The sequence below is a fragment of the Chaetura pelagica genome, unplaced genomic scaffold (genome assembly GCF_000747805.2).
Source record: "Chaetura pelagica isolate M959 unplaced genomic scaffold, ChaPel_1.0 scaffold76, whole genome shotgun sequence".
Taxonomy (NCBI): Eukaryota; Metazoa; Chordata; class Aves; order Apodiformes; family Apodidae; genus Chaetura; species Chaetura pelagica.
In genome coordinates, this window is record NW_009970723.1 from 8,654,791 (window position 1) to 8,680,626 (window position 25,836).

The window sequence follows — 25,836 nt, forward strand, 5'->3', positions numbered from 1 at the left end:
AACCTTACAGTGAGAAATGGGAAGTTAAGTCTCTTTGTGTTTATGCAAATCTATGTTATGACTCAATTCCAGCACATGTTAGGCTGAGAAGTGATTTTTCTAATTCAGCATCTTTCTCTCTTAGTTTAAAAGATAGTCTATTAGCAATTCAGTCTCTCTGAGTCTGAACAAACCTTCTTCCAATGAGGTTAGTGAGCTACAGAAGGTCCTTGAAGACTTGGTAAACTCTCCATCATTTTGAAAGTGTAAAAGAAGACTTGGGTGTCCTTCAAAAAGTTAAGGTTAATTCAAGCCAAAGGAGTGGGCTTGATGCAGTAGTTACAAGGTGTAGTTCTTTGCCATGTGTTACTCAGAAAGTGTGATTAGATGGTAATGGGTCTTACTGGCCTTAAAAAAATCTGTGAATCTGCCAGTAAATCTTACAAAGCATTTTCCATAACAAAATGTCTCCTTCCCCAGTTAAGCCGTACCCATTTCAAACAGACAGTCTTTGATTTGTACAATGTTTCAATAATCTTAATTACAATTAAAAAACAGAGCTAATTTTAACTTGTCAGTCCCAGACAAAATTAGAAATGTGAAACCAAAATTGTTTGCAAAACTCCTATTGTACATTGCTGAACAGCTTGCATTTCTTAGTTTATTTCTATTTATTTTCTTTTATTCATCTCTGATGCAATTTATTTGACAAAGTTTTCTTGGTAGTCACAAGGTATAAAAATACCCCACATGAGTTAAGCAGCTACTACTACATAGCACTTAAGCATCTTTCAAAAAACTGAGACAAAGCAGCTTTAAAGTAATCTTGTATGAATACTACAATAAATCACTTTGAAACACTGAGATTCTGATTGGCCTTTAGAATCCTAGAAGAAGTAAAATTATTCCGGTGCATTCAACACTGTACAAATACTAAATAAGTTCATTAATCTAGTAATGAAAACCTAAATTAAGGTGTTTCAAATAGAATCATAAATCCTAATGGTTCTTGCACCTTTTGGCTAGTGGACTTCTTCCACATAAAGGAATTTTGCCACAGTTCCTTCTGTGAGTATCAGTAAGGTTGAATATTTTCCTTACTTTTAGATCCTTACTCTTCAAAAACTTACATGAGGAAGATTTGTGTAAAAGACCCTGCTGTTCTGTAAGCACACAAAATTCCTAAACGTTTCAAGAATTGTCAATAAATTTACTCCTGCCACTCACTGTGTTAGCAGGATAAAATGCTCTGTCTCAGAAAAGAAACACTGAAATATCAAGCTGAGGATCTCATTTGGATTCGGGGTGTGGTTGTTTTTATCTGGCTGTGCCTCTGAGAGGCCTATTAATTCTCTGTTGTTTGCTGAGTAGCAAAGCTGAATTCTGTTTCTGTGGGTGGGAATATTCTTTTCATATGGAAGCATTTGCCGTTTGTTGATCCTAAAAAAACAAGTGTCCTACATGAACACACAAAGCTCTGAGTTAACATGTTAAATATGCAGTTTGGAAGTACAAGTTAGCTAAGCCTTATTCCTAGAATTCTTCCCAACTTCGCTGAAGCTCATGCAAGTAATGAAGTAAATAGGAAAAAAGAAGGTTTAATTTGTGTTTTGTAAGGAGGTCGGAGGTAGAAAATGTTTGCCAATGAAGAAGTGTGAAAATTAAATCTGATTCTCTGAACTTTTTTTTTAACCTTTTAGGAATTTGACCATATGAAAAATAAGACACATTTATAGTGTGGAAATGTTGAGAGATTTCTCACCAAATCTGTAATGATCCAGAATAACTCTTAGGAATAACAACAGAAATATCCATGGAGTTGTGGATTTCATTCCTGGAAAATGAACTGTAATGGCATCAGTGTTAAAACCTGAAAAGAAAAATAATAAATAAACTGTTTAGTAGCATTCCAGGAAGACCATGTGTCAGCTGCTCTTGATGGGATGGACACAGGTAAAATGGATTAAATGGATTGGCTTGTAGCCCCCCAAGTAGTTTCCTATATGAAGTCATATGATGAGTGTTTCTATTAGGATTCTTCAGGGCTTGGTACATCCTCAACTACTCAGTTTCCATTGGTGGTTTGGAATCAAGTTTAAAATTACAACAAAGCACAGCTGATGTAATTGCTATTGGAATGATGAAGAATAACAAGAACAGGCTGATCATCTGGCCAGGGTGTTTATGTTACTGTAAGTCCACTCTGTCCACTTTGTTCACACCTTTCTTGTACTGGAGTCCCAAGAGAAGATGCACTGTTTAGAAAAAAAATCACTTAATTGGACCTATTGCCAGCCCAATTGCTAATGTAGCCTATACATTACCTTCTCTGCTACAAGGTCTCACTGATGCTACTTGTCCAGCAGTGCCTGCAGGTCTTGTTCTGCAGAGCTTCTGCCCTGCTTGTGTGTCTCTAGTCTGTTCTTCTGCAGTGAGTCGTCCTGTTAGAAAGCAACATCTCAGTGGCATTGGCCAGCTCCCTCATGCAGCCTGTCCATTACCATTAAGTTGTATTAATTGTAGTAAGTCCCAAATTTCATCTTCCTATACCATGAGTAGTAGCTATTCTGCCTTCTCCCCAACTCTGCTGCCAGGTAGAGACCTCAGAGTTACTTTAAATTTTAAACCACAGCAATTGCTGTCATACTATTCTTTTGCTACTCATGAAATCTTATGTAGTCAATAGTATAGCACTACCACAGCATTTTTTCCCAAGCTATCTAAAAGTTTTACATGGAAATAAGGATGTAAAAACATCTTGGCTGTCTGCGCAAGGCACATTGAAGGTTTGAACCAAGGATGTTTTTGATACAGGATCAAAAAGCTTTTTAGTGACAGAGCTTTAGATACTACTCAAAAAACTCATCCCTCCCTTAAGCAGCAGACACATCACACTTTCATTTGCAGGTGACATTTTAGCTGTAAATGTCTGAGACTTCTGAAGAATGCTTTTGATAGTAGAACTAGCTGAACAAATATAAAGCTCGGAAATCCTTTATAGAGATGTCTTCCTCAAAGGAGCAAGTTAAAAATTATTTCAGTGGCAGTCTCTCCTGTTTTTCTTCAAAACTGATTCTACAGATTTGGTCTACAGTGCTAATGAATTTCTGAGAAACAGAATTTACTGAGCACCGTTATTTTCCCCAGATATCTCTCTTTCCTGTGACATTGTGTGTGCATTCATACAATAATTCCAGTCAATTCAACCTTGGAATATACCACAGAAAAACACTTAATTGTGAAATAAACTGAGTATACTTTTTTACTTTGTGGTGGCAAATATTTAGGAAAGGATCGAGGGCTGCGTAGGAATGCAAGAGAGAAGGTACAGGGTTACTGTTCCAGCTCAGACATCAGCTGCCATCATCACTGAACAATTTATGCTTCCTCAGTTTCCCTAATGACAGCAATTACTTGAGGAGTGTGGAGGTGCTGCTTCTTGTCTGTGAGATGCAATAAACAGGAAGTAGTCTTCAATACCTTCCTCATTAAACTGGTCCATCTTCTGCTGGAATAATCAGACCTTGCATTTATTTAGCACAAGAGCAGCTTTACCTGGTCAAATGTTGTGGATGTGTGTAAAAAAGCAGTGTATATGAGAAGTGCTTCCTACAAATGTATTTTAGGGACACGTAAACAAGTCTGTCTGCAGGGACAAAGCAGGCACCTCGACGTGAGCAGCAGTTTATTCAAGTTCTCCATCCGAAGAGCCAGAAAACCTTATCAGGAATTATTATCCATCAGGGCCAGTCTGTCCACAGCTCCTGGTTCTTTGCAGTGCCTGTGACAGCACTGTCTCGATCACCATGTAGAACTCAGAAATCCACCAAAGAAAATGGGTCCTTTTCCTGTTGTTTAGCTAGCTAAATTGGATTTTAAAACAGTTCAGTTCTATTAACGTTATTAAACCTGAGGAATTACCTTCTTGGACAGCAGAATTTTTGTAGTTGTAGCTGCTTTTTTAAAAGAAAAATAGAGTAAAGAAATAGCTGAAAGCAGCCTCTGGTCTTCAGGCTCCTGAGGGATTGTGGATTACTCCTAAAAAATGTACAACTTCATTTGCTTCTAAAAGGAGAGCAAGTTTGTTGTCAGTGGGCTTAATCATCCATCTGTTGTCGGTTGGGATCATCTGGATGTTAGAAAATGTTTATGGATTTTAAAATTGGAAGCAGTTGAAAATTACTAATGTGGCTTTGTCAAGGGGAAAGAAGTTGAGCAGCTTGGTTTCTCAAAGGATAGATTCTCCATCCTTGTGAGCAGAGACATTAGGGTTTAGAGTACTGGCATTTTACAGCTATCCCAAATTCCTTCAGGGATGTGCACTGTACAAACACCTCTCTGGCTGGAAGCTGCTGGAAACAACTTGCAAAAGTAAATGTGAGATACAAGGCAGAAAAACTAAAATTATCTGAGGACAGAGGTTGTTGTGAAGAATCCTAAAGTAAAGTGGTTTTACCTAAAGAAGGGATATCTGGATTGCCTGCCTGCTTCCCCCCCTCCCCAAATCCAAACCCACAGCAACAACAACCAAGGCACAGTGGAAGGTGCTGGGTGCTGGCTGAGAAACATCAATGCTCAGTTGCCCATCTCAGAGCAGACAGATACTAAGAAACAAAAAACAAACTTGCGCTAGTGAAGTCACAGAAATTATTTTCAAATTTTTTTTATGCCTTGTATTCCCTAAGTGGGACACTTCTAGAGGTAAGACTTTCAGCAGTATTTACCTCACACACATGCATTGCAGATAATCTGAAATATTTAGGAGCAGAACATTATTTTCTGATTTCATCATCATCATAGAATGGGTTGGGCTGGAAGGGACCTTGAAGATCATCTAGTTCAATTTAAAGTTCTGAGTTTGTGCTGTTTGTAAAATACAGTGAGGTTACTCTAGGTGTTTCATGTCCAATTTAATGCTGCATGCAAGCACTTGGAATAGTGATCCTGAAATTGCCTCTGTCTCTCAGGCCAAACTTGGCTGTAGCCATGGGTCAAGTTAAACAGCAGAGAAAGAAGATCTGTAGCCTGTTAGGGAGCTTTTTCAGAAATGCATACAAACAGACAAGATTTCAAAGAACCACAGAGCTGGCAAGAAGGTCCCTAGAGAGCCTCTAAACATTCTCCATTGCAACATGGTCTCGCAAATGCCTGTGTCATTTCTGTCACATTTATTTATGCTGGTCTTGAAGACTTACTGCAACAGAAACGTTATAGACAAGCCAGTCTGTCTCAGTGCTGTTTGTAGAGCTTAGGGAGGTTTTCCTAGTATCTAAGTCTTTCCTTCTGCAATTTAAGTGCATTAGCTCTTTTTCCATTTTGAACCCAGAGACATGGTTATTTCTTTCCTCCTGCAGCAGGCTTTTATGTGAGGTTGATTTTTTCCTTTCTTGGTGTAGCAGTTTATACTTGCCCCTACTGATCAACATCCTGCTTTTTTTTTCAAGTGTCTCCAGTTTGTGAAAATTGCTTAACAAGTTCTCTTAATGCCCTCAGTGTCCCTGCTGTACATTCCTGGTTGGTGTCATCACTTAGCATGGGAAAACTCTACTCCGTCGTTTTGGTCTATAATGAAAATATCCAATCGTGTCAGCCCCCTGTGGTGCCCCTCTCTGTATATCTTCCCATTTTTCACTCCCTAAGTACACTGTCCACTCAGTTTGGGTCAAGCTTATAATATACAACCTTACAATATACGTAATTTTCTTTGTCTCTTCTGGTGGTCTTAGTGATTACCATAACTTTGAGCTTATCTACAGGTTTTATGGAATCAGAAAGTAAGTTCAAAGGAAGCTGTCATGTATCCTGAGGACATGGGGTAAGGTGCTGGGTCATGCTATATTCCAGTAGCATCTAGAGATCACAGTGCTTTTTGTGACTGGCATTAAAAGCATTGCTCCTAGGTGTATGCTTTGTGGTTTCTTCATAGTTAGAATGCATTGCAGAAGTAGTTACTGTAGGTAGATTAGCTTTTTAAGTCTTTAAGGAAAGAAACATTGAGAAATGTGTATTTGTGTTTTGGTGAAATTGTAATAGAAAAATAACAGAATGGTAAGTTCCACAAAGAATAAGCATTTAGTTTAAATTTAGAGATGTGACAGAAACTAGTTTTTTAAGCCAAGAAAATGTGCATTATTGGAGTTTTTTGTTTTACTGTTTTATTTCACTTTGTGAGAGAAGTTTTGGGTACCTTTTCTTTTTCATTTGATTTGGAAGAAGATTCAAGGTGTCATTTGCTACAAAATGGAAAGCCCAGCTTTTTCCAGCTCTGCCTTCAGTTGTCAGGCTGTCTAAGGATTCCATGCAACTGCAGTTTTTTGCGTTGGATATTACTGCAGCAAGATAATATTGGTTACAAATGATTAGATATATCCAAGTAAACCAATTCTTATTCTGTACAAGCTACTCTCTAGAATTTGATGCAGACATGAAGAAGGCTACTTGCAGGTTTTGTCAGAGTGCCCCATCATGACTTAAGGTGGAAGTCACCAACAAAACTACCATAATCTCTGGAAAGAAAAATTGAAAGAGACACGTATATGAACAGCACGGAAAAGATGAGTAGTTACACACTATAATATAATATTATAGATAGTGCTCTATTATAGAGAACAACAGTTCACCCTTTATAACATAACCAGAGGATCTGGGCATCAGCACTAACCAAAGAACATACTTAAGACACACTTCTCTGGAAAGTGGGTGATCAAATGGAAGAAGTCAGCACCACAAGATGTTTTGGAGACCAGGATCAATTATAACTGTAAAAAGGATGGGCCGCATGGGAGACAGGTCCAGCAAAGGCTGTCCATCACAGTGGTAGGAATGCAACTTCCTATTCAGAAAGGCCTAACACTGTTGATGGCTGGAGGAGTATAGCGCAGAAGGAGACGCTGTTTCTCCCAGTCTTTCTCCCAACATTGCCTGCTGCCAGAGAGAGGGTAACAGGCTGGCTGAACCTTTGGATTTTTTTCCAGTTCAACTGTTTTTAAGTTCTAAGTAGCACTAGTCTGCATATTGTCTAAATAGTGCTAAGTAATTCTGGTAACCAGAGTTGCAGTGCTCTTCACAGTCAGGGACCTTTTAGATGCAGGAACGTTATGTGTGTTATTTAAAGTGTTAGATGTAAATTACAATGTAGTCTTTCTTTTGAGCCTTTGTCTCCATATAATGCAAATCTGAGCCCCTCATCCTGCACGTGGGTTCCTGTGGCTTCCTGCTGCAGCACTTGTCCTGAGCTGAGAGGGAGTGGAATGCAGATGGGAAGGGAAAGGAGAGAGGGAAGATGAAGTGGCTGAGGTACTGCTCTGTGGAGTCAGGCACAGTTTAGTTGGTTTCCAGATTTAGGTAAGCAGAAAATATGAATTGTAACAGTGATGGTTATTGACTCCTGGCATATTACTGCTTTTTAGTGCTTTAAAAATCCTAGCTGAATCTACAAGTAGATGAGATGTTGAAGAAGCAGCCCTTTGCTTCCCAATTACAGAGACTGAAATAAGATGAATGGGTTTGATTTTTATTTTTTTTTAAAGCATCTTTTCATTTGTATTTCAGAGCAGAATTAAGGCCCCTTGTACATGCTACAGATGTCACCAAAATAAGTCTTAGGAAAACAATGGCTGAAGTCTGGACAGTTGCTGTTTTTCTTGCACTCAGGCTTTAACCTGTGCACCTCACAGACTGACCTGGGCCTTTGCATTAATAGCAACCCCTGGAGAAACAGGCAGCAGTCTTGAAGGCTACAGTTAGTACCTACACAGCTCATACCTTTTCAAGGAAGCCATGGTGTGTTCTTGTTTTGTCATCTCGGTTCACAGCCTGTACACAGCTGCAGAAACATGTGGCTGCTAAAGGCTGAAATCCCTAATATTGGCAAAGCCTAGGATAATTCTTGGGGTTTCTTTTTTCCCCATGCAAAGGGGCTAGGAAACTTCCTAAGCTGTTTGCACAGAAGTGTCACTGCCAGCCTTGAAAATTGTTATTAGCTCTTCAACCATCATTACTCTGGAACTCATAGCCACCAACAGAGTGAAGGAGATGGGCTCTGACAGGGCACTGCTTGCTCTCTGGCTGTGCTGGAGAGGCAGAACCAGAGGCTGAACATGTCAGGACTTCAACACTCTGCTGCAGTCACTTGTTTTCTCAGACTGAACAATTTTAGCCCTTCTAACTTTTAGCTAAGAAACAAATTTCACTGTGCAGCTAAAACTAATTGACAAAAACTACCCGAATTATACATGTCTTTAATTTTAAATCCCTAAGATGTGCTAGATGGGAAGCACTGGGGAAAGTTAAGTAGTCTGCCTACCTCTTCCTTTAGTTTCTAATTACTATGGGTACTTTTCTTGTCTACCAAAACCTGCTGGCTAGATTTTAGGGTAGATGTTAATGTGCAGTCACAATTAAAAGCACATACACTTGATGCTGGTGAAGCCTGCAAGTGCTCTGCATTTATGTCTTTTCCTTCAGGGTGCTTGGGGGAAAGAAGGAATCATCAAACAGTTAAAAATGTAATTTGCTTGCTTTCTGGTTTCCATGCTGATCCTCTGTTTCAGTCAGACAAGTAGCTGCCAGGAAATCTATTAATGGTAAAACAGTTTTGAGATATGATGCAGTGTTTTTGACAACATTATCTTGACATCTGCAAAAACTTTTTCACTCAGTATATTCAACCTAGTAATTTAATTTCACTTAATCTAGTAACAGTTTCGTTTCACTGTCCCTTGACCCAAGTAATTACTTCAGGTTTCTAATTAGAGAGCAAGGGGGAAGAGACTGCACGTGGTCCTCAGGGCCTTAGCTAAGAGAGTGCTGTGAAACACTCCTGTAATAATTTAACAGGCAAATGCTCCTGCCTGCCAAGTCATCTCTCCTGCCTCTGTGGAAAGGCCAGGATCACTGCTTCGCCCGTGTCTTGCCTTGGTCCTCCCCAGCTGGCTGTGTCTTGGTGTCACCTCCCTAAGCCATGCCAGTCATGGCTTGGGCCCCTCTCTCAGCTCTCCATGTGGCTTTAGGTGATTTAGGTGTAGAATAACCTTTCTGCATCAAAAAAGAAACAGTACTGAATACAATGGATAGCATTATTCCATGCCTTGTGCTCCTTTTCTCTGGCTGTTCTCTTTTCCTTTTTGATTTGCAGTACGTTTTAAATGCATTAAGAGAGGAAAAAGTGTGATTGCTCTTTCACTGTTTCAAATAGAGCATATTTGGCTACTGCATTCACTAAAAGAGATGGCTGTAAAGGCATGCTGGGTGCCTTGTCTAATTTCAGGCAAGCCTGGGGCTCTCACTACACAGCACAAGACAGAATCTAATTATTGAAGTAACTGCTATTGCCTTCTCTACGACATCATGCTTTTCCAAACCCAGAGCCACCTTTGGAGTCCCAGCTGTGGACCCTGCTGGCAGCAGTGGGATGTGATGGCAGTCTGTCAGCTTGGGAACAATTTGACTATACTTACCTGGAATGAGTTACATATTTAAAATCTCACTTCTTTGTATTTTGACCCTGAAAAGATTTTGTGACAGTGGAAAGTTTTCCCTTCTTCACTCAATGCATTCCAATTTCAATGGCTGCATTTCTGAAACAGTGGTGCTTTTTTTTTCACCTATTCTGAGAAACCCGATACTAGCTAAGGTTGAGGTTGAGCTCTGCAAGATTAATGGGATCTGCCAGTTTTTCTCGTGTGTCAGTCCTTGTAGGAGTGGGAAATGGAAGGTATTCAACCAATAATCATGAAAGACTATTTTGTAACAATAAATCTTAAGAGAGGAAAATCATCCTCTTCCTTTTTTTCCTATCAAATGACTGCCATTTTTAAAGTAAAGATGTGAAAACAAGATGAGGATGTAAAAGTAAAATAAATACTGGGCACAGTGTTAAAAAAAATCATTCAGATGCTATTTTTAGGTAACATTTTTAATTCCAGTTTGAACGGTCACTTCAGTCCTGAAAGGCTTTTAATTATGTATGGATTGACATGTACGTGTGTATATGTGTATATATATGTGTTTGCTGAGTAAAAAATTATTCAGTTTATGTATTTGAAAGGAAAGAATTGTCTTATGTACACTTGTCCAATTAAACAGGACTATTTTGAACTTTTTGATAGACCATAAGGTTCATCAGTATTCTCAGCTATCTCTTAATGATGAACAAAATGAATACAGAACATTGTAATTGATTGAAGAAATATGTATTAGTACAGTAATCAAAAGGAAGCCAATTTGGCGAGGACAAAGATCTAAATCCATCTGCTTTGGCCCTGAGTACCTTTCAAATAGGATGCTGGTTATGAAAACTTGCATTTGGGGAGCCTCCTATGAAAGACAAGTGTAGCAATGCAGAGATTAAGATTTTTGTGAGGAATAGATTCGATTCTAGCTTCTCTCTGTTAACATAATTATAATGATTTAGTAATACCCTTGCTTAGATCACATCACTTGTTCTAGGCTGCTAGCTGCCATCATCATGGGCTCTTTTTCCCCTTTGTATGAGACTATAGGTGGTGTTTGGATGTAACACCATAAACATCTTTACAAGACGGTGATTGCACTTGATTTCTTTGACTAATTCCAAATTCAAGTGGCTTCCATTTATATAGCTGTAAACATTGTTTGAAGTTTTAGCATGGTCACAATATATCAGAAGGATGGTAGGGAGTATTTAAACTAATAGAAGTTTGTTTACTTTGTACTTTGCTGTCACTGTTATCAAAGTACTTGCATTTGCTGCATCATTTTTAAAACTTTGTGCCATGTGGAGCTGCTCACGAACTTTCTGTAGCAGCTTTTGGAGCAGCTGGACACACTGATGCCTTGTTCCCCCAGCCAGTCTTTGCTTACCATGTTTTTAACGGGGCCTTCACCCATATAAATTTCATATCAATGAAAAAAAAAAAAACAAACACCCTCAAATTAAAGAGAAAACAGCATATTTTGTGCACTGTAATACAGAGAATGTGGTAAGCCAAGGCAAATGCTACTTACACTTACTGGTAGGACTGAGGCTCAGTTGCTGAAAGCAAGCAGTTTAACCTTTCAGCTTTCAGAATTGACAGCTTCTCTTGGTGTTCTTTCTAGCTTGTATGACTTCTGTTTCACTCTTAATATATTTGCATGTTGTAAAGTCCCTCAGTGTGTTTGCACCGTGGCAAAATAGCTATCACAGCAATTCAAATTTACAGATTGGAAGAACTGTGCCAGTCAGGGACATTGCTTTATTTACTCTGGCTGCTTCTAGGATTAGTTCTGATGTGTGGATTAGCCAGAGCCCACATACAGTTACAGATACACTGCAGAGTCAGAGCAGCTCTGAGAAATTTCTGTATCTCCCTCCTTTAAAGGACAGAAATACTTTCATTTCCCCATTTCTTTTCTGAATGGGACCTCATGTGATTTAATTAAATTTGTTAAAACAGGGAAAGACTGTGAGATTGCAGACAACAGTGTTGCAGCAGGAGTGTTCATTGTGCCTGAACTCTTTTCTGTTGTTGCTAAAGTATGTTGGTTCTTTGCAGCTTTGATGACAAAAATATGCAATTTATTGCGTAAGAACACTGAGTCATTGCAGTTTCTTATTTTACTTCCTGCTACTTTGTGTTCACAGCTTGTGGGACAACGTGATCTGTAGGCTAGAATGGGGAGAGGATGACAACAGCTTTGTTTCAGAAATGACTCAAAACTTAAGAACTCCCAAGTCAGAACAGCCCTGAGCTGTGCAATAAGATCAGATCTGAACTTTGTTTCAGTTACCCCTGAGTTTTTCTATTAATAATGAACTGGATAAATATACACTGCTTTGTAGATTAAATGAAAGAGGCATTTCATCACCAATATCTGGAGCATCTAACGTTTATTAGGAATTATATTCTTTTAAAACTCAAGTATGCATTAATCAAAGTAACCATAGATATTTTGAAGGATAGTTTATTGTAGTAGCCATAGTATTCTTGTCTAGTGGTCCTACATCTAAAATCCACCATGACCTTGAAGAGTTTGGTAAAGAGACAGTAAAACCATTGCTCATCCTGTTGTTGTGGTTGTATTTTTGTGATACAGAATCATAGAATCATTAAGGTTGGAAGGGACCTTAAAGATCATCAAGTTCCAACCCCCCTGCCATGAGCAGGGAACTCCACCACTAGACCAGATTGCACAAAACCTCATCCAGCCTGGCCTTAAAATCATCCAGGGATGGGGCATCAACAACCTCCCTGGGCAACCCATTCCAATTCTTCACCACCCTTCTAGTGAAGAATTTCTTCCTAATATCTAATCTAAATCTTCCCTCTCTCAGTTTAAAACCATTACCCCTTGTCCTATCACTATCTTCTCTGATGAAAAGCCCCTCCTCAGCTTTCCTGTAGCCCCTTCAAGTACTGGAAGGTGCTATAAGGTCACCCTGGAGCCTTCTCTTCTCTAGACTGAACAGCCCCAACTCTCTCAGCCTGTCTTCATAGCAGAGGTGCTCCAGGCCTTTGATCATCTTGGTGGCCCTTCTCTGGACCCTCTCCAGCAGATCTATCTATAGCTTTCTTGTGCTAAGGGCACCAGAATTGTGCTCCATCTTGGCAGAAGACAGCTCTGCTTAAGTGCATCCTTATGAATATTGGCATTTCTAGGAGTTGGCTGCCTGCTGGGAAGGGCCCTACAGGAACTTTGTAATTAAACATCCAGTTGTGATTGTATCTAGGAGGGCAGGTTAGAGCCAGAAGGGAACTTAACAGAAACCTGCATGTTTCCTCTCAATTTCCAGCATCCTCTGGGAAAGGAGACCGAAAGGCTGACATTAAATTGGATTGCAGGTTTGGCTTAGGAAGTAGCTCTACTGGTTGTCAAATACAAGGAAGCTTCTTGAATGGGCTGAAAATGTAAATGAATACAGTTACTGCAACAGAAATGCTGCTCAGAACCCCCAGTACGTGGGACATTCTTACAGTTCTCCCTCCCCATGTCTGACCTGTAAACCATCCAGGGATGTCTGTTTCCACCAGATTTCCTGGGATGGTTTGGAAGTTGTTGGCACAGGGTGGAGCAAGGGTTCTGCTATCTGGGCATTGGCAGGAAGCTCTTTGGCTAGCAGAGGGTGGTGAAGAAAGCACTTCAATACTTTGCATTTCAAAGCAAGTTTATAATATCAGCTAAATGGTGCAGTTATACTGCGAGTATAGAGGCACACAGAAATGCATTTGGTTTGGAAAGATGGTTTGCCTGGGTCCCAGTCTTCACTTGAGCCTCCTCTGTGACATTTAAAGCTTAATGGTGTAAGTTAAATCCCATGTGCACATTTTAACTGCTTTGTTGAGCTGAGGCTTAAACAAACACATGAAAAAGAATTCTAAATTAGAAAAACTGCCAATTTTGCAATTACTTTAATCCCTCTTACATGGTGTTTAAGTGAGAATGCAAAATCTAAATTTATTAATCCAATTTTAAAACTATCACCTTTTTCATGTAGTCTCTACATAATATATGTAGCCATATACCTCATTTTAAAGGAAGCACAAATGAAATAAACTATTTTAAATCACACAGAGTATATTATAGGCATCTTATACAGGTATATAACACTTCTAAATTGAAATTCCCTAAGTAGGATATCCCCTAAATAGATCTGTGAATCACTGAACCACAGTGATCACAGAAGCAAGAGAAGGGCTGCAAAGGCAGAAAATAAAAAAGTGATGGCAGAGTCCTTGTACCTTTTGAAGAAAGAAGTCAAGCCTCACCAATCTAGCAGAGCTTTTTTAGAAGAGTTTATAGCCATTTTTGTATCTGGATATGGTCAGCAAGGTACAGTTGGGTCTTTACAGCTCCTGGATCACTTTACAGCTCCTGGATCAAAGTCCTTTAGAGAAATAAGCTACTGTGGGCTAAGAAGTATTTTCCTCCTGCAGACTAATACTTGATTAAAGCAGGTAGAAATAAATTGCCAGGCTTCCTAATGGGGACAGGCTCTATTGGGCTGCCCAGCCACCTGTTTTTTGGCACTCTTGAGTATTCACAAAAATTGTTAGCTGCAAAGGGAATAAAATAGCAAGAATAGCAAGTTGGCAGAATTTGCTTTGACTGCTTCAAATATTTCATACCAAATTTCATTCCAAAACTGATGTTGACTGTGAAAATGTGACAGTAGAAAATGCCTAAGCAATACAACAGCCAAAGACATTTTTGTGTCAATAAATGCAGAGTAATTCAGTATATGTGTTGTGCATATGTAACAGGATTCACATGCGTTGTTTTCAAGAAGAATGAACTGGGAATCACTGTGGCTAATAGTCTGAAATTGTCATCTCAGTACCCAGGAATGGTAAAAAATGCAGTGTTTTGTGCAGTCAGGAAAGGAAGAGATAAGAAAGACAAAGCTTCCATGGGTAATGTGTTGTGGCATGCTGCTGTCTCATCACAAGTCCATTCACACACTGGTGTTTACAGGCACTATTGGGCTTCTCATCCCAGGAAAGGTGAAACACCATTGGAAAAAGGAGAAGAGTCACCAGCAGCCTGCAATCTTGGAGAAATTAAATAGTTTCTGTATGAGGAGGGCTCTCCAGCTTGAGAAAAAGCTGCTTAGTTAAGGTGTGATAAAAGTGTATTAAGCCATCAATGACATGAGGAAGGTGAAGAAAGAAAGGCAAGGTGCTACTCCTACAGCTGACTAAGTGAGAACCACAGTGTGCCCACATGAAATGCACACCATGCATTGTCTCAGGGGGCTGTGGAGGGAAGAGGTGTAAATAGGTTCAAAAATGGGATTGGTGATCCCATGGAGGATCCCTCCATCCCAGGTAGCCAGCCTGAAAGTGTGGGCTCATGTCTGGGCAGTGCTAGCTAGAAGGCTCACCTTTTTTTTTTTAAAAAAAAGAGCCTCATACATTTAAGACAGAGGGTGCATGAGTGAAGGAAGAGGTTCCAGTGCATTTTACTTTTGAAGCTTCACCTGTTTGGCTTGGGGTTTTTCCCACTCAAGGGCTGTTTAGGATTTTTAGAGTCTAGTCAACCTGTGCTCTGTGTAGTCAAACTGCTTCCTTCCCTGAGACCCCTTTTCACAGGATTTTATGCAAATTTAGATTGAATCCCCAGCTATCACCCATCCTCTGCCACAATGAGTGAAAGGCCCATGTATTGCAAAAGTAACTGTAATAATCCTGTGCTGTAATTTAGTCAGTTTAGTGTATCTAGAGGATTAATTCTCAAATGCATTAAGCAAAACAAGAAATAATGCACACTTCATATTGTCTCCCTTACACTGTAGTCTCATTTAATTAGCCACTGAAACAACTGGCTGAAAGCTTTCCCTCTGCCTGGTTGTTTGAATCATGAATTTTAAAGACTTTTGAGAGAATGACTCGGGAGGTGAAACAGCAGGGCTTCTGATGTTATTTATAAGCTCTGTACTGGAAACTATTTCAGTGTTTGTAGCCATGAAACTCAAGCAACTTAGCCTGTAATTTCATCATTTGAGACTAAATGACAGGAGAAGTATTGCTGTCAGCACCCCACTAAACAGCATTAGCATTCTCCATTGCCAGTGCTTACTTGAAAAATGCATAATGAAATAATTGACATTAAAGCCACCTATCAACTACAGGTTATCCTGCAAAGAAAGACATTAATAAGCACACCAAAATTAATGCTGTACATGTCTGCAATAATTGGGTTTTCATTGCAGCAGTCGTTCTGAAGAGTGTGATTAAGTGAGGACAGCCCCCAGAATGTCTGTGCAACACTTGGCACAAGCAGCCAACTGCTCCACAGGACTTGCAGCACCAGGGTTGCTGTGGCTGGGGGGGGAGCCTTCCAGCCAACCCATCCCAAACACAACTGCTGTTGCAGCAAATTTACTCCCTGACCACCTAAAACTTGTGACTTTGCTAGGTTTTAGACAGGCACAAGATGAAAATTAAAAATATACAGTATGGAATTATGTTCCAGTTAATATCTTTCATCTGTTTTGTTCTTTGGTAGCTCTTTGACATATATCCTTAGAAGGAAAAATCACGTGTCTCCCCACCTCTGTCCTGCAGCTTTGACCTTTCAAAATGTCTGGGGCATCAGTGCTCCAGCTGTGAGAAGTGAGAGGCTGTTGATTCTGTTACTGTGTAGACCTATGTGTACCCCCACACTCCTGTTTCATAGGGTGTGTAGGAGCACAAAGCTGAGCTAGAACTCTGCTGTGAGGAGGACAATGGTCTTATCTTCTGTATTTATTCTTTCCTGGTGCATAGCAGTTTTTAACTGCTTTTATTGCTTTAATAGAAGATTGTGATATGTCCCTTTGCTTTTTTTTTCCCCATTTCAAAGTACTCAATGTAAATTAGAGGACACACATATTGGTCTTGCATTATTTCCAAAGCACTGTATTTTTTTAGTACATCACTCAATAGTGTCATTGGCATTAAAAAGGTCTGAGGTTGGAATAAACTTGATAATGAAGTGAGGAAGTTTTTTGTGTTTTTTAAGAAGGAAGTGGGGGGGAGAGAAGCAGTCTTTAGTATGGGGAACAAAAAGGAATCTGATTTCAGATCAGGTGTTTGTATTGACATCTTAGTACAAGCAGTACCTTCGATAGTATGCAGATTTGTCTTGACAAGGAGATGAAGCTTGAACACGTTGGTGCTTGGAAGATGCAGGAGATACACACGTTATCTTGCAAAGCCTTTTTTTTTTTAGCTTAATAAACTTTTGGAAATGTTGAGCAAAATATCCTTTGTTAAGCCATTTCCAACTTGGCTGCTGGGAGGTAGTACAGCTCACTCAGTGGGGCACTGGCCTGGGCTCAGATGTCTGGCATCTCTTCCTTTCTCAGCTGCTGTGAGAAAATGAATGTGCCATTTCATCTCTGCATGCCTCTGTCATCCTGCAGTCCCTCTTGCTTGTTTAGCATGTATGTTCTTCTGAGCTGGAGTCTTTTTTATTTGGAGAGGTATATACACTGTGTAAAATAGTGGAGTGTCAGATCTGTTAGCTCCTTGAGGGACTACTGTAAAATTAAACCTGAAAAAGTTACACATTATTGTAATTCATTAGCATATTAGCCTCACTATATATGGCAATGTACATGTAGAGGTCAGTAGTCTGAAGTTCTAACTGTAATATTGAAGACCCAGCACACCCGAGAGAGGTTATACAAACAGTAGGGAATTTCCCATAGCATTTGAAAGTTTCTTGGAATATTTGTGTTGTGAAGTTTGCTTGAAAGCAAAGACAGCTGGGAAGCCATTGATAGGGCTGTACAGCAGACGTGTGCTGACTTCAAGACTCATGTTTAGTTTCCTTTGCCAATTAAATGCCATTTGGGATATAAAAAGGAAAAGAAAGAAAATGTAGGGAGGAATGTAATGCAAAATGTTTTACACTGAAAAAATACTCTGGAGTTACTTTGTGCTTTCCCCTTTGAAGATATCTGTGTTTTATGGAAACTGCCTTTGGAATCATTCTGATAATCAATAACCAATTTTACAGTTATTGTTTGCACAAATGACCATAATTTTAGTCCTTAAATATCTGGCAATGGAGTGTAATTCTCATGGTGACTTACCACAGCAGTGCGTATGAAAGCAATAGTGCCTGACAGTGACTGACAAGAAGCAGTGGTCATCATTGACACGCTCATCATTCATGTTGTGGTTCATTCATCCTTTCATTTAAATAGCAACATCTCATCTTCCTAAGGTGGCAAGAGAAAAAATGTGGCAGTTTATTAAAGTGTGAAGAATTGGTGTTTAATGTGGACGTGTTGTAAGACAGGTAAATATTCTGGTAATCAGCTAATTAATATTCATGATGTGCATTTCGTGCTGAGGTCAGACACTAGAAGGGATGAGCTGTTTTTTAGAATTCTTGAAATCCTATTTGTGGATTTTCATCAAGATACTCTTACCCAGCTGAATACTGAAAATACATTGTCAGTATCAATTACCAAAGCAGCTGCTTTTACCTTCAGTGCATCAAACTGTGTATGAAATAATAGTTGGTTATTGCAGAGACTCATGAAATGAGTTCAAGACATGAATGAGCTTGAATTGAAGAATTTCTTTGTGATGTGTCAGTTATAAGAGATGTCTGAATGAGCCAAGGAAATGGCACCAAGGGGTAGAAAGTTCCACAGAAGGGTTGAGGTTGGCAGGCACTTCTTGAGCTCATCTGGTCCAACCTCCCTGCTCAAACAGGGCCAACTACCCAGGACCATACCCAGATAAATTTTTAAAATATCCAAGGATGGATAGTCCACCACTTCTCTGGGCAACCTGTGCCAGTGTTGGACCACCCTCTCAGTAAAAAAAAAATGTTTTCTGGTGTTCAGATGGAATTTAATGTGTTTTGTTTTGTGGCCATTGTGTCTTGTCCAGTCAGTTGACACTGAGAGGAGAGCCTGGCTCCCTCTTCTTCATTCCCTCCCATCTGATATTTATACACATGGATAAGACACCTCCTGAGATTTCTCTTTTCCAGGCTGAACAGCTCCAGGTCTCTCAGCCTTCATATGAAAGGTGTTCCAGTTCATTAATCATCTTAGGAGACCTGTCCTGGACTCCAGTAAGGAGCTTCAGGTGGGTGGATGGAGAGATGCTGTTTCTGGAGATCATGCCCCTGGTGCAGTGTCACAAGAGGCAGCATATATTTATTATTCCTGCTCCATGAGGTAGCCACCATCTGGGGCCAGGAAAGAAGGCCCTGATGACATGTTCATGACAGTACCTCAGGCAAGTGACAAACAGGGCAAATGGAGAGGGTGTCAAGGTTGGCGACAGTAGCAGCAAAAGGTTAACAAACAGCAATTCCTATGTTGGATTGTTGCTTCTGTTAGCAGGGACTCTAGTTCACATTAACAAAATAAAAAGCAGAGGACTGCTTTGGAGCAGTTTTATACATTTGCCTTATTTTTCTCACAACTGCATGACAGAGAATCAATTCATGAAGAAACACTTGTGCTTGGTGGCAAAGCTTTGAAGATGGCAAATCTAAAAGAAACTGCAGCACTTGAGGAAAGTAGAAGAGGTAAATAGTATTTATGTTTTAATTGTATGTATCAGGCCTGCAATACCTAGGATCAATGTGTTTCCTAGGAGCTGGATTTGATCACAGGATTCTTTCCTGCTGTGCTAAGGGTACCTTGATTTTACTAATGGTACAATGATTTTGTCAGCTCAGATGACAACAATATCATTCCAATCCCCCCAATGCAATTTGGGTGCATACTCACTAATAGGTCAAGTATAAGAAAACAAGCTCAGAAGGAGTCAAAAGCAGAAAAACACAAAAACAACAACAACAACAACAAAACCTTCCATCCTCCACAACACAGAAACCAAAAAGCCCATCCTGAGAAGTTAGAGGCATCACTAACTGTTTGCCTCTGACTCTACTTGTGCAGCTGTTTCCCCCAAAGGGCAAGTAGATGGTGCCTTGCTGCAACAAGAACCCTGCTTTAAGTTCCCAAAACACACACATCATGCTACCAAACAGTGGACTGCTTGGGCCAGCAGCTGCTGCAGACATGGGATTCGTTGTCTCTGCTTTCTCCATCAGACCCAAGTCAATGGGTCCCACCAGGCACATGAAGGATAACAAGTGGCACCAGGCAGCTGCTGGCAGGTAACCCAGCTGGGCTGCTGTACTAGAGGTTTCCTGCCACTCTGTAATGGATTGATGAATTAACTGCATATTAACTTAGTGAAGCTGTAAATGATTAATCATCTAATTTCCAGTATTTTTTATGCATTCAAATAAGTGCAGTGATTTTGACAGGTTTTTAATATTCCCTGTTTTCATGCCACGTCTACTACATCCAGCTAGAAGCAGTTTCTCACTGAATTCCTTATTGGCTAGCAGTGTTCCTCATGTGATTCGCATCACTGTAAATGTGAACAGACTGAAAAAGGACAATTAAAGAGGATTGTTTGGCAAACATCTCCTTTTTCTTTATGGGTGGTCTTGCTCTGCAAACACAGGAAAGCAATAAAGTACACAGAACGTGACAGAGGAGCACCCAGCCCATTGCTTGTTTTTCTGTTTGAGTATTGGTTCCACCTGGAAATAAAAATTAAATATGTAATACATACCTATATAACACCTCCCTTCTGAGCATTTTTAAGTACTTAGTTAGATCTTTCAGACTCTTGGAAGGCTGCATATTATCCCCTTTCTAGGTGTTTAGCACAGAAAGGGGTGAATAATTTATAGGTCTATGAGACATGGTTTCTCATCTAGTTTACTTAACTCCAAGCTTGTGTAGCTGGCAAACGTAAATCTCCATTTGATAGCAGCTGTTGAGGAAATGTTAATAATAACAACAACAAAAAAAAAACCCCTTTAGATCAGTTTTAGGTGACAAAATAAAACAGTTAGCAATTGGATTTTTACAAGTTGTATCCAGGTGATTTTTTTTCCACTTTCTGTCAAGCTTCTTTAAGTGGCATGTTTTGCTTTCAGGCAGATTTTGTTTGAGAAGGGTTAATAATTCACTGGCTATCAAGGATACACTACAGTGAGCCAGTTGATGGACTTCGAAACCTCATTGTTTGAAGCGTTATACAGAATTCTTTTCTTGCCCTCGCCTTCTGTAGAATGGCCACTTGTGCTCACAGCATGTCTGCTTCTGTTAGTTTTTTAGAGAAGGGGCTGTAGGATCCCACAGACTTGATTTAGATAACCCCACATAACTGCAGTCTGGCAAGCCCTACAGAACTTCCCCCTTCATGGTCATCTAAAGGGTGTGATCTCAGTCCTGGATGCATTTTCTGGGGAAAGAGCACTATTCAGTGTCTTGCTGCAGCCTGGTGACCTTTGGAAGCCATAAATATCTTTGGGCAGCTAACATCAACATGGAGGAGTCTCAAGTTTGGAGCAGGAGACATGAAAATTGCTTGCAGCCATATCTGTGCCCCAGGGTGTTTCATGTCTAGAGGCTTGTGTGGGGCCCTTGGCTGTAAACTGTTCCTGTGCTCAAAGCCAAGAACATGGATTTTCACTGTTGTTTCTAATTACATAGGATAAAACTGCTTCCTTAGGGTCTTTTCCTTTGTCTCACAAGATGTTCATAAGTCACTGACTTCAATGCTAGCCCAAGGCTTGAAAGAGACAGCATGACCAGCTCAGGAAGCCTTCAGTAGTCTCTGTACTCACACACTCGTGACATTTCTTTCACAGTAATTGCTTGATGCCAAACTCATCATTTACTGATTTTTAACATCAATTTAGAGAAACAAATCTGTTTCAGCATTTCAGGGAGTTAAACATTACAAAACAGTGTTTATTCTTCTTCCATTCACAGAGATAAAGCACTACTCTGCAAATACATAGCTCCTATGTTTAGTGAAATGTCTACAGTGAATTTCAGGCAGAAAATTTTTGTCTTGAGTCTTACAAAAGTGTCTAAAAATTGTAATGGATTTGCCTCAGCGGCTTAACTTGTAGTGTGCCTGTAGTGCAGAAGTCCATCATTGTTCTATCCTTGAATATATTGAAAAGAATTCAGAATCAAATGTTTAAAGTGAATATGAGTTGACATAAATTCAATGCTAAAATTATTGGAACATAATTCAGTACCTCTAACCTACCTTCTAACTTCTGTTGGATTGCTTTGCTTCAAGTCAGTGGCAAACAAGTCTCTTAAGAGCAAGAAGAGCCTCTTAAAATAAAATCAATCACTATAGCATTTGGCCTTTCTGCATATAATCTCTTTTATGAAGGAATTTTCATCTTGGATGGAATTATAAAATGCATTACCTTTCTCTTCCTTTGCTCTAAAATAGCAAAGGAACAAGCTGTCCAGGTCCATTCTCATTACAGCAATAGAAACATACCTGATACCCACAATGAGAGCTGGACTCTGTTCTGAATGACTATGCTAGTGATCAAAAGATAGATCTTACAGGAATGTAAAGTTAGGCTGTAAGAAATTCTGCTTTTGTTCTCTTTGAAGGCTTCAGGCATCTCAGGGAAACCGAGAAAAATCGTAACAGTCTTATGAGCACACATGAGTTTTATCAAAGCCTTCATCATCTGATACTGATTTCCACTGTGTGTAAATAAATATATGCATAATATATTTACTTCCTCTTTGTGATCAGACTACCCTGTTTGTTTTCCTTCTGACTTGGCATGGTAGGAGTAGCTTCAGTCAATGTTTCCGTCTGGGGCCCACAGGTCTTCTCATGAGTTCACACCAGAACTTGTTCTCTGGGTTTGATGACCAAGAGAGGAGGGGTCTTGTGCTGGGTGGGACCTGTCCTGGGAGCTGTGCACCTCCTAGCCCTGGTCAGTGGGCAGGCCAAGGGAATTGATGCAAAGGAATTGCAAGCAGTGAATCAGTGTGATGGGGAAAAATATCCCATTTACTTATTTTCTACATTTGGGGTGGAGTTCTGTTAATGATGGAAGGGTGAATGAGGTGAAAACAAAGCTGATGGAAGCTGATAAAACTAGAGAAGAGGCAAAGGTAATGAACTGGGAAAGAAGAAATTGCAAGGAGACAAGGAGCAAGAGGGAGTCAGTGGGGACCAGACCAGAGGCGAAATGCCCCGCTAGCATCTGTCCTGCAGTGCCTGGTGGGATGGCACCTTCTCCTGCTCTTCCTGGCTTTGGTCTGTCTTGGGGCCTTGAGTGACACTTCACTGGCATTATTCGTGCTCCCTGAGCTCACCTGGAAGAGTAGTCCTTTCTCTGTTCATGTGCTCCCAGAGGGAGTTAGTTGTTCCTTAATGGGAAGTGGTTTCACTCAACTTGCTCCTGCCCCAGCTGAGGACAGCAAGGGTGATGTACCTGGGTAATCTTGGTTACTCTGTGTTATCTGGAAAATACTGTAAAGCAGCTCATCCTTGTGATGAACAGAGGCTCAAAAGCAGAAGTAAATTCCAAAGCATTCCTCAACATAAAAATCAGCAAGGAGATAATCCATATTTCAGTCATAACTCATGATAGGAGAGGTGGGATGAAGAATGGAGGAAGTGCTGCCCCGTGTGGGGTTACTGTAGGGATTTTCCTGCTTGAACTCTGGTAGTCTTAGAGGAAAATGGGTGCATTCTGTTGCTGAGGAAAGGGATCTCCCAGGAGAAGGTTGGCTTTTCCCAATGTGATTTTTTTGCTGCCTCATGCTCACTCCTGTCAATTAACCTAAAACCCACAAACTGCACATGCCACAGCTCTGTGCAGTTATTAAATAGAACTTTATACAATTGCGTGTGGATTTAATCATAAACAGCCCAGGAAAGGATTCAAGTTTATATTCCTCTTTAAATATTTGTATTCCTATAATGGAATATTGCCCATTTTTCTCTGTAGGTGCCAGCTTGCGTGATGACCTCAGTAAGTACTTCTGGTTTCATCATTCTCAAGGGGACACGATGACAGTTCAGGATCCAAACCAGATGAATCTCTGTGCTGCTGTTTGGACTGTTGTCTCCTATGTAATTGCTGACATGGAGAAGATGTTGCCAAGGTAATAAAACAGCAACAAAGATTTCTGTTCCACAGTAAAGATTGTGAGTCCACTAATGCTTGCGGTCTACAGCTGAGGAAAATTCTGTTTTTCACCCAGATTTTGTGCATTATTATGTCTGTTTTCCTCAAAGCACATTCTCTTTTATGCATTCCTGTTTCTTTTTGCTGTTTTGATATATTCCATTTGTGATTTTCACTTAAAATTTCTTCTTTTAAGTACTTCCTAAATTTCTGATGGAGGTATGATACATCTTTGACTATGACAAAACAATGATTTGTATGCACACTGATTCCATGCAGCAGGAAAAATATACCAAATAAATTTGTTGCATCAGAATAATAAATGTGTTTAGCTAGTGTACATGTTTATGGGTTTGTTTTCTGTCTTTCACTCTGTGCATTTGAATGATGTACTATTAATAAAACAGCCCTTTCTTTTTACTCTCTTAAGATAATACTGTAGTTTCTATACAGTTTTTGGATTCTAGGACAGATTAATCTTGGTGTTTTAGTGGTAATATAACAATATATATATGGTCAAATAACGGTAAAAATGCTAAAATAATTCTGCTTTTAATAGTTTGTTTAGCTCCTGCTGTTAAATTTCACTTCATTCAAGACTCAGATAAACCAGGACAGAGGTTATAAGAAGCCTAGATCTCCTGTGTTTCTTCAGGCACCTCCTTGTGGAAAGCTGTGCGTGTCCTTTTCTTTTTGATGGAAGACTCACTGTAGTGACACGCAGAGAACGTCATATGGCAGTTTTTCTCTGAAATGCCATGATGTTTCAGAAACAGCATCACAGCTGTGATTTGTGACCTTCACTACCTGCCAGCTGATTCCAAACAGTTTAAGAGCAGATTTTGATTCAGGCTCCTCAAGCCATTCTCAGCTTCTCCTCTTTTGCAGGAACTCTCTCCTCTGCTGGAAACTGGGCAAGAGGATGCTGGTACTTATGCACTTTGATGGAGGAATTAATCTAGGAATTTGATTCTGGTAGACTTTGTTGGTTGTTTTGGGGGGGGGTTGTTTTCTTTTGGTTTTGTTTTTTTTATCAGTTCAAAGTTTATTGAGGTAAGCTTCAGGAGTATCTGTAGAGAAGATACAACTGGTGTTGGGGGTTATTCTAAGGCATATGATTTCTGCTCATTTCTTTATTACATGATCCTTGTTTGTGCTTTTTAGTTTTACAACAAGCAACCTACTGCTGTGAGTAACTGCTGCAATACAATCAACACCAAACAACTAATATAACAAACAAGACAGAGTATTAAACCAAATGGCAGGCAGACCTAGGTGCTATTAGTCAGTTCTGTAGTTGTGCAATAGCTAAGTAATGAACCATTCATTTTTGTAGAATTAATAATCATATCTGTTTACCATTATAATCATGTTTTTACATCAAATTTGTTAAATATTTCCATTTTCCCTCCAGATAATTTCAGAAACATAAAAGCTGCCTGGAGATACTCTGCTCTTCCTTTTGAAAGAAGCAGTAGTGAAATAAAGTTAGCAGAAATTTCCTCTACTTTCACAGAATGATACCTATGCTTCTTTTTTCTGATTTGCTTGACAAGAGCATAGCTGGGGGTGTTCACCACTGACAGATCCTCAGCTGTCTCTAAATCCAGCCTTTTGACCTTCACAGAATATTACTGACTGTTTCCTGAACTGTGTTCCATATCTTTTTCCCTCAAGGTATGCCAGAGATTCAAAAGGGTTTGCCATGAAGTTACATTTATTGCTACAAATCTTAACCTGTGCTTACTTGGAAAGGAGGGGTTTTGTGTGGTTTTCTCCTTTGTCTCAAGTCAAGTAGAAAATCCCTGGAGACAAGAATACTCTCTGCAGAGAAGAACACTGCAGTATGCACATGGTGCCACAGCACATCCTAAGGTCTGCTTGTTGGCTCTGTGGCCATAATACTCTGGTACCCCTTGAAGAAGATTTAACCTGCACATCAATTTCAGGTACAGAGTTCTAGAGAGAAGCTCTGCAGAGTGGATATTGAAAAAAAAGTTTAAAAATCCAAATTGCCATCTTTATTTTTATATAAATAGTAATTTTTAAAATCTTCCCATTCTCAAATTGAAAACCAAAAACTTTTTTTACTTGTAAAAACAGGTTTCATTAATTGGATTCAGCAGGTCTTTTTTGTCTGATCTGTAATAGTTCTCAGATCTAAAAGTTCAGCTCTTCACAGTGCTATCCTGATAACCTGCCTGCTCAGATGTACATCTCAAACATTTCCATAAATAGAGAGGTGCTAATATATTTCTTTCCTCTCCTGTTGGGTTTTAGTACCTTCTGTGCAATAGCTCGTATTTATCCCTGCTCAGTGTAGTAATTTTGCTGTTTCGGTTGCTGGCAAGTAAACATATATTGGTTAGTCAATTTTTGATTCAAGAGCTTTTA

The 25,836-nt window shown here is 39.7% G+C and overlaps 1 protein-coding gene across 1 annotated transcript in view; it reads left to right on the top strand.

Moving 5' to 3' along the window:
- CPQ (carboxypeptidase Q) overlaps nucleotides 1-23,758 on the top strand; it is a 131,007-nt gene extending 107,249 nt beyond the window's left edge. Inside the window, exon 7 of the mRNA XM_010006442.1 lies at nucleotides 23,263-23,758. Coding sequence (XP_010004744.1) covers nucleotides 23,263-23,423 — 161 coding nt within the window. The 3' untranslated portion in view covers nucleotides 23,424-23,758. The remainder of the gene's footprint in view (nucleotides 1-23,262) is intronic.
- Nucleotides 23,759-25,836: the final 2,078 nt, after the last annotated feature.